General features: G+C 40.8%; 1 protein-coding gene across 1 annotated transcript in view; it reads left to right on the top strand.

Annotated features, from left to right (window-relative positions):
* LOC112225644 (parathyroid hormone 2 receptor-like) overlaps positions 1 to 14,527 on the top strand; it is an 83,165-nt gene that overhangs the window by 45,516 nt on the left and 23,122 nt on the right. Inside the window, exons 7-8 of the mRNA XM_024389767.2 lie at positions 3,554 to 3,707; positions 12,152 to 12,212. Of these exons, the coding sequence (XP_024245535.2) occupies positions 3,554 to 3,707; positions 12,152 to 12,212 (215 nt within the window). The remainder of the gene's footprint in view (positions 1 to 3,553; positions 3,708 to 12,151; positions 12,213 to 14,527) is intronic.

Raw genomic sequence — 14,527 nt, 5'->3', positions numbered from 1 at the left:
AAGTATATATCATTTTAAATACCTTAAATTAAGCAAACCAGATGACGCCATTTTGTAGTTTTTATTTTATTAATGGATAGACAGGGGCACACTCCATTCCTCAGACATAATTTACAAACGAAGCATGTGTGTTTCGTGAGTCCGTCAGATCAGAGGCAGTAGGGATGACCAGGGATGTTCTCTTGATAAGTGTGTGAATTGGACCATTTTTATGTCCCGCTAACCATTCAAAATGTAACCAGTACTTTTGGGTGTCAAGGAAAATGTATGGCGTAAAAAATTAATTATTTTCTTTAGGAATGTAGTGAAGTAAAATTAAAAAAATCAAATACAGGTACCCCAAAAAACTACTTATGTAGTGCATCAAAGTCTTTTTTTAATAAGGACCATTGAGATGGTTTGGGATGAGTTGGACCCCAGAGTGAAGGAAAAGCAGCCAACAAGTGCTCAGTATATGTGGGAACTCCTTCAAGACTGTTGGAAAAGCATTCCCCATGAAGCTGGTTGAGAGAATGCCAAGAGTGTGCAAAGCTGTCATCAAGGCAAAGGGTGGCTTCTTTGAAGAATCTCAAATAAAAAATGTATTTTTTTAATACTTTTTTGGTTACTACATGATTCCATATGTGTTATTTCATAGTTGTGATGTCTTCACTATTATTCTACATTGTAGAAAATAGTATAAATAAAGCAAAACCCTTGAATGAGTAGGTGTGTCCAAACTTTTGATTAGTACTTTATATATATATAGTTAATATGTATGTAAGTGTGTATGTATATATTTGTAGGTGGGTGTGTATATACATATTCTTCGCTTTTTTATCTTTATCAAAAATTTTACTCTTCAACATCATATACATATGGGGCGGTGGGGTAGCCTAGTGATTAGAGCGTTGGACTAGTAACTGGAAGGTTGCAAGTTCAAACCCCCGAGCTGACAAGGTACAAATCTGTCATTCTGCCCCTGAACAGGCAGTTAACCCACTGTTCCTAGGCCGTCATTGAAAATAAGAATTTGTTCTTAACTGACTTGCCTGGTTAAATAAAAAACATAATAGCTGTGTCAAAGCATAGCTTTCAACTGTTCTACATGTTACTGACATAGGTCTCAACTGTTCTACATGTTACTGACATAGCTTTTAACTGTCCTACATGTTACTGACATAGCTTTCAACTGTTCTACATGTTACTGACATAGGTCTCAACTGTTCTCAATGTTAGTGGCATAGCTAACAACTGTTTTACATGTTAGTGACATATTAAATCAAATGTATTTATATAGCCCTTCTTACATCAGCTGATATCTCAAAGTGCTGTACAGAAACCCAACGTAAAACCCCAAAGAGCAAGCAATGCAGGTGTAGAAGCACGGTGGCTAGGAAAAACTCCCTAGAAAGGCCAAAACCTAGGAAGAAACCTAGAGAGGAACCAGGCTATGAGGGGTGGCCAGTCCTCTTCTGGCTGTGCCGGGTGGAGATTATAACAGAACATGGCCAAGATGTTCAAATGTTCATAGATTACCAGCAGGGTCAAATAATAATAACCACAGTAGTTGTCGAGGGTGCAGCAAGTCAGCACCTCAGGAGTAAATGTCAGTTGGCCAATCATTAAGAGTATCTCTACCGCTCCTGCTGTCTCTAGAGAGTTGAAAACAGCAGGTCTGGTACAGGTAGCACGTCCGTTGAATAGGTCAGGGTTCCATAGCCGCAGGCAGAACAGTTGAAACTGGAGCAGCAGCACAGCCATGTGGACTGGGGACAGCAAGGAGTCATCATGCCAGGTAGTCCTGAGGCATGATCCTAGGGCTCTGGTCCTCCGAGAGAGAGAAAGAAAGAGAGAAAGAGAGAATTAGAGAGAGCATACTTAAATTCAGACAGGAGAAGTACTCCAGATATAACAGACTGACCCTAGCCCCCTGACACATAAACTATTGCAGCATAAATACTGGAGGCTGAGACTGGAGGGGTCAGGAGACACTGTGGCCCCATCCGATGATACCCCCGGACAGGGCCAAACAGGCAACCCACTTTGCCAAAGCACAGCCCCCACACCACTGGAGGGATATCTTCAACCACCAACTTACCATCCTGAGACAAGGCCGAGTTTAGCCCACAAAGATCTCCGCCACGGCACAACCCAAGGGGGAGGCGCCAACCCAGACAGGAAGATCACGTCGGTGACTCAGCCCACTCAAGTGACGCACCCCTCCTAGGGACAGCATGGAAGAGCACCAGCAAGCCAGTGACTCAGCCCCTGTAATAGGGTTAGAGGCAGAGAATCCCAGTGGAGAGAGGGGAACCGGCCAGGCAGAGACATAATTATTTATTTCTGAACACAGTATGGAGTCTCCTGTTCTTTGAGCTGCTGTAGTGTTGATCTACTTTAGCTAATAGGCTGATTAAAACACCCCGATGGCATCTTACAGCATGGAGTTAAGATCAATATGACTAGTGCTTGTCAAGGCATCTGTGAATCCCCTGGCACATTTGATCTACTCAACGACATCGAATACACACCCATGCTGGTGTGTGAACGTGTACAGAAGGTCAATTGTTTCATGAGTCTCCTAATGCAAATGGATAATACCATCTAATTGGTCAAAGCAGCTCCTTTTAATATGAGAGTTAAAAGTATCACTAAGACCTAAGGTTCGCATCACGTCAATGCTCTCTGTTGTGTTGTAAATAGCCAATAAGGTTATCAACCACAGTCATCGCAAGTTTACACTGCAGTTGTCTCTCAGTTTGAAGATACACTGTGTAAAGTTTACAGTTCACAGTGTAAAGTTGGTAAACAAGGATCTTGGTTCAGCATCACAAAGGGATGCAGAGTTCATTATCGAAGGGGAGTAGTTCCTCTAGTTCAAATTCTGGACAGTTAAATACAAATCAGATCCCCAAAGCCAGTAGTGTAGAAAGAAACTCAGTCAAAGCTTGGCAATGAGCAATACTAATGTGACTCTTTCTTCTCTAATGGCTTGGCATGACTAAATGTGGGCTGGCAGGGAAGCCATTTAGAGAAATGTCACATTGTAAGTCGTTGTCTCAAACTGTGATGGATGTGTCTACATGTGTTTCTTGGATGCTGTTATTTCCATTTAGACTCAAACTTCCTTTGGCACGTAACAGACCTTAGGCTGGAAATGGGAGTGTTGCGTCCCCATAATTACTTGTCGTCAGTTATGAAAAGCATCTGCTATCTCCCCCCCGCTTGTCTCTCAACATCTGAGATAGCATGGGCCTCCCTGGAACCAGAACCACTTACCTCTTTAGAAAGACGAGAACTTGAAAAGGGACTTTGATTAAATACCTGCTGTGAGAATAAATTATTTTTTGCGGGGGAAGGATGATTGTGAAAGACAGTGAAACCCTGGGGCAATTCCAAAGCTTTAACGAGGTTCTATATTGTCTTTTTTTCATACTAATCAATGTTTTTTCCTCACTTGTTTTTGATTTCTCTCCCTTCCCCCTCTCTCTCCTCTCCTCTCCCCTCCCCATTTCTCCCTTCTCTCTCTCTCTCTCTCTCTTTCACTCTCTCTCGCTCTCTCTCTCTCCAGATTGGGTGTAAAGTGACAGTGTTACTGTTCATCTACTTCCTGGCCACTAATTACTACTGGATCCTGGTAGAGGGTCTGTACCTCCACAGCCTCATCTTCATGGCCTTCCTCTCTGACACCAAGTACCTGTGGGGCTTCACCCTCATCGGATGGGGTGAGTGTGTGTGTCGAGATTTCCATTTTCATTTCACTACAGATTATTTTCATTGAGATTAAAACTATTTGGTTACAGAGACCTGTGTCTGGTGATGTCATCATAGGGCCGCAGCCTTTATGGGATTGGATTGGATTGGATTGGGTTGGTGTGCATTCTAAAAATGAATTTAGTGTCCAAATCGTTGTTTATTTAATCAAGTGCTTTGGTAATAATGCTGTCAATATTTATAAAGGTGGCCAAAGTACATGTTTGTCATCTAAATTTGATTTTCATCCATGTTTGCTGTGCTAGCAGCCAGTACACAATGATATTGCACTGATACCTGGGGTGTTTCTCAATATGCATACTACCGTGCTCCACGCTCTCATGCTCCAAGAGCATTCTCAGAGGGCATTCTCTTGAGTACGTTCTTGTGAGGACGAGAGTGTGGAGAATGTATAAAACATTACTTTTGAGAAGCACTCGCACTCCCCCTACTGTATTACCTCCCACTCCCACTACTGTATTACCTCTCACTCCCCCTACTGTATTACCTCCCACTCCCCCTACTGTATTACCTCGCACTCCCCTACTGTATTACCTCGCACTCCCTCTACTGTATTACCTCGCACTCCCCTACTGTATTACCTCCCACTCCCCTACTGTATTACCTCGCACTCCCCCTACTGTATTACCTCCCACTCCACCTACTGTATTACCTCACGTTGCATCTCCCCATTCACTGAACCTTCTTCCAGTCAGGACAATGGCAACAATAGAGACACAAAAAGCAAACTTTTTACTTCTTAATTATCAGCTAGATATATGTGAATCCTTACAGTCTAGCTAGCTAGTTAAACAGGCAAACATTACCTAAAACTAATGTTATGCAAGGTACAGTAGATGTAAACTGTCATTAACAAATCTCACAAGTATCAGACACAGCAAGCTCCCAGCTACTATGTAATCAACACAACATTGACATAATCCCACCCCTGGTTAGCCACTATTGGCTTAAAAATCCAAAACTAACACAATATCTGCCAATTAAATTCCAGCAATATTTCCCCTGTCTGTCTGTGTGGTCCGTGCGTTTGTCTATCACTCTTTGTGTAGCCATTTGATATGATAACTGTCTTGTGGTTTGAAAATAAATACTTTACCCCAAACCGTATCAATTAAATTTTAATTGCTAGGTAGGCTTACCTGACAGAAGTACACTCAAAACTATGAAATAACACATATGGGATCATGTAGTAACCAAAAAAAGTGTTAAACAAATCAAAATGTATTTTATATTTGAGATTCTTCAAAGTAGCCACCCTTTGCCTTGATGACAGCTTTTCACACTCTTGGCATTCTCTCAACCAGCTTCACCTGGGATGCCATTCCAACAGTCTTGAAGGAGTGGTTACTACATGATTCCATATGCTTTTCATGGTTATGATGTCTTCACTATTATTCTACAATGTATAAAATAGTAAAAATAAAGAAAAACCCTAGAATGAGTAGGTGTTGTAAAACTTTTGACCAGTAGTGTATATCATTAGTAAGTATATTATTTCTGTCTATTATTTGTTATTTGCAAACATTGCCATGAAAGACTGGCACATTAGGCAGCATATTCCACATGCACTAGATGCACAATGAAATGGTCAGATGCACAATTAAAGACAAATTACACTCAAAAATCTAAATGTGTTAGTTCTTCCAGACCCCCAAAAAATGTGATTTCAGCATTGACATGGACAATTTCATTGTTTCTCTACGAACAATTTTAAGAGTGAAAAAAAAAAATCCTAATTTGGGAAAATATCACAGAATTTGGTGGGGAAAAAATCACAGATTTTATAGAGCCCCCTCTTAGAGTTGTTTATGAACCATTATTTTACCATATTGACATAAAACATACTGCACTACTTTCTCTAGTACACGAAGGACCTGAGAAAGAGCTGCGGTGAAGAGTTGCAGTGGAGAAGAGAAGAATGTGCCTATTTAATGTCTAGCAAAAAGAATTGTAGCTCATGACATGATTCATTTAAAAAACAAAGTACCTCTCATGCAAGAAAAGGTTGGGGACCCCTGCTTCAGAGAGAGTTAATTGAACCACACTTCAGCCCACCATGATGTCCAGTCATCAAACAACCCTGCAAAGAATGTGTGTTTGCCACCTGCTGATGATAAGTACTCATTCCATAGATTCCAAATGAGTCCCCAGTACTATAGGATCACCTACCATTAACTCCTCTATTGGTGTCTGACTCCATTTTAAGGGCTGAAACCATACTGGGGTAGAGTTCATTGAGACAGTGTGATAGTGGTTCTACCACAGGGTTTCAGGTGTGTTGCTCAGGTAGGTGTGTTGTGGGGGAAGGAACTGGCATCTACAGGTGGCAACAGTGATGTTGGTTATTTAGCTTGAGGAGACCTCCCTTTCCGTCTGTCTCACGTTGCTGATTGAATACGAGACTAGGAAGTTTGTTGGATGTTGTCTCGTTCTTCTTTTAAGAACTAATATTCATTTATATTTCTTTAAAAAAAAATGTGTTAAATCATTCTTTGGTTCTTCATCAAAACAAATGCTCCTTTTGTCCTTGGAACCCCTTTACTGTAAGACCCACAGGGTAGATGTTTAAAAAATGTTTCCCACTAAGCCATTGATATTGTAATCCTTACTTTCATGATCCTAGAAACCACTTAACTGTACGACCCAAAAGGAGACTTTATAGGACACTTCAGTGCTGTTCTTAAACCACTTAACTGTACGACCCAAAAGGAGACTTTATAGGACACTTCAGTGCTGTTCTTAAACCACTTAACTGTACGACCCAAAAGGAGACTTTATAGGACACTTCAGTGCTGTTCTTAAACCACTTAACTGTACGACCCAAAAGGAGACTTTATAGGACACTTCAGTGCTGTTCTTAACCCCTTTAATCAGGTGACATGATAGAAACTCAAGGTACGCCACTGTCCCCACAGGGAGACAAATCTACCGTCACCATACAACAAAGCACTGTGTCAGCAGGAAAACAAATCTACCATTACCATATAACAAAGCAAGCTGAGCATAAGCAAACATACACTGTACTCATGCCCTGCTTTGTGAAATAACTCCTCTTTTCAATAACACGCTGAATGTGATTTCGTAGAGCATATTTCCTCCCACTCTTTTTATTCAGTCCCACTCTTTTATTATTCTCTTCTCAGCCCCTGTAGTCCTTCTCGCAGCCACTGTATCAGTAGTCTCTTCTCACAGCCACTGTAAGTAGTCTCTTCTCACAGCCACTGTATCAGTAGTCTGCCACTGTATCAGTAGTCTGCCACTGTATCAGTAGTCTCTTCTCACAGCCCCTGTATTAGAGTAGTCTCTTCTCACAGCCCCTGTATTAGTCTCTTCTCACAGCCCCTGTATTAGAGTAGTCTCTTCTCACAGCCCCTGTATTAGATTAGTCTCTTCTCACAGCCCCTGTATTAGAGTAGTCTCTTCTCGCAGCCACTGTATCAGTAGTCTCTTCTCACAGCCACTGTATCAGTAGTCTCTTCTCACAGCCACTGTATCAGTAGTCTCTTCTCACAGCCACTGTATGTATTAGAGTAGTCTCTTCTCACAGCCCCTGTATTAGAGTAGTCTCTTCTCACAGCCCCTGTATTAGAGTAGTCTCTTCTCACAGCCCCTGTATTAGAGTAGTCTCTTCTCACAGCCACTGTATTAGAGTAGTCTCTTCTCACAGCCCCTGTACTGTATTAGAGTAGTCTCTTGTATTAGAGTAGTCTCTTCTCACAGCCCCTGTATTAGAGTAGTCTCTTCTCACAGCCCCTGTATCAGTAGTCTCTTCTCACAGCCCCTGTATCAGTAGTCTCTTCTCACAGCCACTGTATTAGAGGCACATTCAGAAAACAATCATCAATAGCATCTACCCCAATCCTCTTACATCCTCTTCTCCTCCCCACTCGGCCTCACAGTGACTCTTGCTTGTTTGTTTTGATACTTCCCCTCCCTCTTATGGTAAATGTTGTTTTTATTCATCTCCCATTCTCATTTGATGTGTTCTTCCTGTTAGAGAGCAGAGACCATGACAGATGTTTGAAATGTAGATGTAAAAATAACAACTTTTCTCAGGCGAAAGGAGCTGTAAATACGCTCCCAGGGAACTTTGTGGGGTGCTTGTTGACTAACGCAGGCATGCTGGCAAGCAGACAGGCACACAGACTTACAGACATAGACATAGGCACACAGACCTACACACACAGACTTACACACACAGACTTACACACACAGACTTACACACACAGACTTACACACACACACGCACACACACAGACTTACACAAACACACACACACACACACACACACACACACACACACACACACACACACACACACACATACACACTGAGAAACAAACCATCCTTTCTATCACAGTCAATCAATGTGATTTTGTCTCTTTGGTTAAGCCACTCAGCCGAGACAGAGAATTACAACTGCGATCCATGTCAACCCAGAGAACCATGTAATTACATTTATGTGAAGTAAATATGAGGGTGTCGGAGTAAACAAGTTGTTATGTTGGAACGGTCATATTCAGCAGAGTGGTTTGTTTTCTTGCTTAAAGTAAAAAACATGCAAATGTGTTTTCTTATGTAATACACCAACATTAAAGTTGTCCTCTGAAAATGTTATCTACCTTACGTGCAATGGTTTTACACCCGCAAACACAGTCATATATATATATATATATATATATATATATATATATATATATATATATATATATATATATATATATACACAGTTGAAGTTGGAAGTTTACATACACCTTAGCCAAGTACATTTAAACTCAGTTTTTCACCATTCCTGACATTTAATCCTAGTAAAAATTCCCTGTTTTAGGTCAGTTAGGATCACCACTTTATTTTAAAATGTGAAATGTGAGAATAATAGTAGAGAGAATTTTTTATTTCTGCTTTTATTTCTTTCATCACATTCCCAGTGGGTCAGAAGTTTACATACACTCAATTAGTATTTGGTAGCATTGCCTTTCAATTGTTTAACTTGGGTCAAGAGTTTCGGTTAGCCTTCCACAAGCTTCCCACATTAAGTTGGGTGAATTTTGGCCCATTCCTCCTGACAGAGCTGGTGTAACTGAGTCAGGTTTGTAGGCCTCCTTGCTCGCACACGCTTCTTCAGTTCTGCCCACACATTTTCTATAGGATTGAGGTCTGGGCTTTGTGATGGCCTCTCCAATACCTTGACTATGTTGTCCTTAAGCCATTTGCCACAACTTTGGAAGTATGCTTGGGGTCATTGTCAATTTGGAAGACCCATTTCCGACCAATGTTTAACTTCCTGACTGATGTCTTGAGATGTTGCTTCAATATTCCACATAATCTTCTGTCCTCATGATGCCATCTATTTTGTGAAGTGCACCAGTCCCTCCTGCAGCCAAGCACCCCCACAAAATGATGCTGCCACCCCCTTGCTTCACGGTTCGGATGGTACTCTTCAGCTTGCAAGCCTCCCCTTTTTTCCTCCAAACGTAACGATGGTCAATATGGCCAAACAGTTCTATTTCTGCTACATCAGACCAGAGGTCATTTCTCCAAAAAACACAATCTTTGTCCCCATGTGCAGTTGCAGACCGTAGTCTAGTTTTTTTATGGCGGTTTTGGAGCAGTGGCTTCTTCCTGGCTGAGCGTCCTTTCAGGTTATGTCGATATAGGACTCATTTTACTGTGGACATAGATACTTTTGTACCTGTTTCCTCCAGCATCTTCACAAGGTTCTTTGGTGTTGTTCTGGGAATTATTTGCACCTTTCACACCAAATTACGTTCATCTCTAGGAGACAGAATGCGTCTCCTACCTGAGTGGTATGACGGCTGCGTGGTCCCATGGTGTTTATACTTGCATACAATTGTTTGTACAGATGAACGTGGTACCTTCAGGCGTTTGGAAATTACTCCCAAGGATGAAACAGACTTTGTTTGTTAACAAGAAATTTGTGGAGTGGTTGAAAAACGAGTTTAATGACTCCAACCTAAGTGTATGTAAATTTCCGACTTCAACTGTATATATCACAGTAATATATGATTTATGGACAACAAACATTGCATATTTTTATACTGCTCAGCTATCAATTTGTGTTTTGTTTTTGTACACCAATCTATGATGACTAATGTGTATAGAAGTATATGTAAATATATATATATATATATATATATATATATATATATATATATATATATATATATATATATATATATATATACATTATACAGTACCAGTCAAAAGTTTGGACACACCTAATCATTCAAGGGTTTTGCTTTATTTTTTTTCTACTATTTTCCTATTTTCGTTACAGAATAATAGTGAAGACATCAAAACTATGAAATAACACATATGGAATCATGTAGTAACCAAAAAATTGTTAAACAAATCAAAATATATTTGAGATTCTTCAAAGTAGCCACCCTTTACCTTGATGAAAGCATTGCACACTCTTGGCATTTTCTCAACCAGCTTCATGAGGTAGTCACCTGGAATTCATTTCAGTAAACAGGTGTGCCTTGTTAAAAGTTAATTTGTGGAATTTCTTTCCTTCTTAATGCGTTTAAGCCAATCAGTTGTGTTGTGACAAGGTAGGGTGGTATACAGATGATGGCCCTATTTGGTAAAAGAGCAAGGCCATATTATGGCAAGAACAGCTCAAATAAGCAAAGAGAAACAACAGTCCATCATTACTTTAAGACATAAAGGTCAGTCAATTCAGAACATTTCAAGAACTTTGAATGTTTCTTCAAGTGCAGTCGCAAAAAACATCAAGCTCTATGATGAAACTGGCTCTCATGAGGACCGCCACAGGAAAGGAAGACCCAGAGTTACCTCTGATGCAGAGGATAAGTTCATTAGAGTTAACTGCACCTCAGATTGTAGGCAAAATAAATGCTTCACAGAGTTTAAGTAACAGACACATCTCAACATCAACTGTTCAGAGGAGACTGCGTGAATCAGGCCTTCATGGTCAAATTACTGCAAAGATACCACTACTAAAGAACACCAATAAGAAGAAGAGACTTGCTTGGGCCAAGAAACACGAGCAATGGACATTAGGCCGGTGGAAATCTGTCCTTTTGGTCTGACTTGAAATGTTTGGTTCCAACAGCCGTGTCTTTGTGAGACTCAGAGTAGGTGATCGCAGCATGTGTGGTTCCTACCGTGAAGCATGGAGGAGGAGGTGTGATGGTGTCAAATAAAATAAAATAAAAATGTCACATGGTTAGCAGATGTTAATGCGAGTGTAGCAAAATGCTTGTGCTTCTAGTTCCGACAGTGCAGTAATACCTAACAAATAATCTAACACATTCACAACGACTACCTTATACAGACAATGTAACGGGGTGAAATAAATACATATATTTGTATGGATGCGCGATGGCCGTGTGGCATAGGAAAAAATACAATTGTTGTTTAAAATACTGTATATACAGTAAATATGAGATGAGTAATGTAGGATATGTAAACATTATTAAAGTGGCATTATTTAAAGTGACGAGAGATACCATTATTAAATCCATTTATTAAAGTGGCCAGTGATTTGAGTCTGTATGTTGGCAGCAGCCTCTCTATGTTAGTGATGGCTGTTTAACAGTCTGATGACCTTGAGATAGAAGCTGTTTTTCAGTCTTTCCATCCCAGCTTTGATGCACCTGTACTGACGTCGCCTTCTGGATGATATCGGGGTGAACAGGCAGTGGCTCAGGTCGTTGCTATTTTTGGCCTTCCTGTGACATAAGTGTCCTGTAAGTGTCCTGGAGGGCAGGTAGTGTGTCCGCGTTGATGCGTTGTGCAGACCGCACTACCTTCTGGAGAGCCTTGCATTTGAGGGCGGTACAGTTGCCGTACCAGGCTGTGATACAGCCCGATAGGATGCTCTTGATTGTGTATCTGTAGAAGTTTGTGAGGGTTTTAGGTGACAAGCCAAATTTCTTTAGCCTCCTGAGGTTGTTTTCCTGACACCACACCCCGAGTTTGGAGTTGAGTTGTCCTCACTCATATTTTTCAGCTCTAACGGGGAGAGAGCCACGTCTGTTGATTACGATTCACAACTTCCTGCTTTGTAGCTAGCTGACTCTTAAAAACACATTTTAGCAAAACAAAATCAACCCACTCAATTATCCTGTATTCAAAGTTTATGCTGTCTCAGAGAGCTATTTCTGGATTGAAAAACTATTTTTTTTGTCTAACTAGCCTGTTCCTGTGCTATTGCAGCTGTTATTAGTGAGCTGTTACATAGGAACAGAAAAATGCAACAACATAGTTATGAAAAAAGGAATAACACAAATTCAATAGAAAACAAGCAATTAAGTAATTTCGTTATGTTAGGGCCCGGGTGCTCTATTTAATTAGTGTTTAGAACATTTGTAGGAAGCTGCTGTTCTTTTCATCATTCCAATTCCAGGTGTTCCAGCTCTGTTCGTGGCAGCATGGGCAGTTGTCCGGGCAACACTAGCAGATGGAAGGTGAGTGAGAACCTAGTCCACATTCAATATGCAGATGCTTTATGTATAAATATCTAATAGCTATCCCCAATTATCTGCTCACCAGATGGAATCCTCCAGCTATGGACCTCTCAAGCACCTTGTCATGCCTCCTTTATCACCCCCCTGCTCTTCATAATTATGCTCTGTATAAATATGGATTTATGTAGAATGACCGTATCAAGAGCACCATCTCTCCTCCTCCAGTTAATTGTGATTCAAAACATTAAGCTATTCAACATCATGAATACATTTAAATTATGCCGTGACTGCGGATCCAATTCTTCCTGTACTTTTTTTCTCCAAACTAAAGATTCCGACGCTCCTGAGCATGTGCGGATCACACTCTGCGCATGTGTTTCTTTACCTCTATTTTACTTTACTCACATATTTCTACATAAAGCAATTTAAAATAACATAACCATAGTGAATAGATTTAAGCTACCTCCGTTTCATAGCTTATTAGATCATTATACTGTCTGTCGGTCTGAGCATTTGTACCAGCATCATTTTTTGGATCAATCAAAAGACTGTTGATTTTATGATGTACAGTGTTCAAACCCCTTGACTTTTTCCACAATTTATTACGTTACAGCCTTACTCTAAAAAAATGTTTTTTTTAAATTAAAATCCTTAGAAATCTACACACAATAGCCCATAATGACAAAACAAAAACACATTTTTGAATTTTTGCAAATGTATTAAACATATTAAACAGACATTCCTTATTTACAATAGTATTCAGACCCTTTGCTATGAGACTTGAAATTGAGCTCAGGTGCATCCTGTTTCCATTGATCATCCTTGAGATGTTTCTACAACTTGATTGGAGTCCACCTGTGGTAAATTCAGTTGATTGGACATGATTTGGAAGGTGCACACCTGTCTATACAAGGTCCCACAGTTGACAGTGCATGTCCGAGCATAAAACAAGCCATGAGGTCAAAGGAATTCCGTAGAGTTCCGAGACAGGATTGTGTCGAGGCACAGATCTGGGAAAGGGTACCAAAAAATGTCTGCAGCATTGAAGGTCCCCAAAAACACAGTGGTGTCCATCATTCTTAAATGAAAGAAGTTTGGAACCCCCAAGGCTCTTCCGGCCGAACTGAACAATCGGTTGAGAAGGGCCTTGGTCAGGGAAGTGACCATGAATCCAATGGTCACCCTGACAGAGCTCTAGAGTTCGTCTGTGGAGATGGGAGAAACTTCCAGAAGGACAACCATCTCTGCAGCACTCCACCAGTCAGGCCTTTATGGTAGAGTGGCCAGACAGAAGCCACTCCTCAGTTAAAGGCACACGACAGCCCTCTAAAGAGTCTCAGACCATGAGAAACAAGATTCTCTGGTCTGATTAAACCAAGATTGAACTATTTGGCCTGAATGCCAAGCCTCACTGGAAGAAACCTGGCACCATCACTACGGTAAAGAATGATGGTGGCAGCATCATGATGTGGAGATGTTTTTCAGCGGCAGGCACCTAGAGACTAGTCAGGATCGAGGCAAAGATGAACGGAGAAAAGTACAGAGAGATCCTTGATGAAAACCTGCTCAAGAGAGCTCAGGAACTCAGACTGGGGCAAAGGTTCACCTTCCAACACGACAACGACCCTAAACACACAGCCAAGACAATGCAGGAGTGGCTTAGGTACAAGTCTCTGAATGTCCTTGAGTGGCCCAGCCAGAGCCTGGACTTGAACCCGATCTAACATCTCTGGAGAAACCTGAAAATAGCTGTGCAGCAACACTCCCCATCCAACCCGACAGAGCTTGAGAGGATCTGCAGAGAAGAATGGGAGAAACTCCCCAAATACAGTTGTGCCAAGCTTGTAGCGTCATACCCAAGAAGACTCGATGCTGCAATAGCTGCCAAAGGTGCTTCAACAAAGTAACGAGTAAAGCGTCTGAATACTTATGTAAATGTAATATTTCCGTTTTTTTAATTTGTAATACATTTGCAAAAATATCTAAAAACCTATTTTGGCTTTGTCATTATGGGTTATTATGTGTAAATGTATCAGGTGGGGGGATTATTTAATACATTTTAGAATAAGGTTGTAACCTAATAAAATGTGGAAAAAGTCAAGGGGTCTGAATGCTCTGAAGGAACTGTAAATCATCAAATGTACAGTACCAGACCAATCTGCTGGCTAGGTAACATGATTTAATTGTAATATGGGTGTTAAGTACTTGGTAATGGTAGTGATTTGACTTCCTATTAGTGGCTTGTACTATGCACTGGAGGCAGCAGCAGGTCTCTTCTGCACCAAAACACTGTAAGGATAAACTAAGGGGGCGGT

The sequence above is a fragment of the Oncorhynchus tshawytscha genome, linkage group LG26 (assembly GCF_018296145.1).
Source record: "Oncorhynchus tshawytscha isolate Ot180627B linkage group LG26, Otsh_v2.0, whole genome shotgun sequence".
In the NCBI taxonomy this organism is placed as follows: Eukaryota; Metazoa; Chordata; class Actinopteri; order Salmoniformes; family Salmonidae; genus Oncorhynchus; species Oncorhynchus tshawytscha.
The sequence above is the reverse complement of the archived record's forward strand: the minus strand, read 5'-3'. Positions and strand labels throughout refer to the sequence as shown.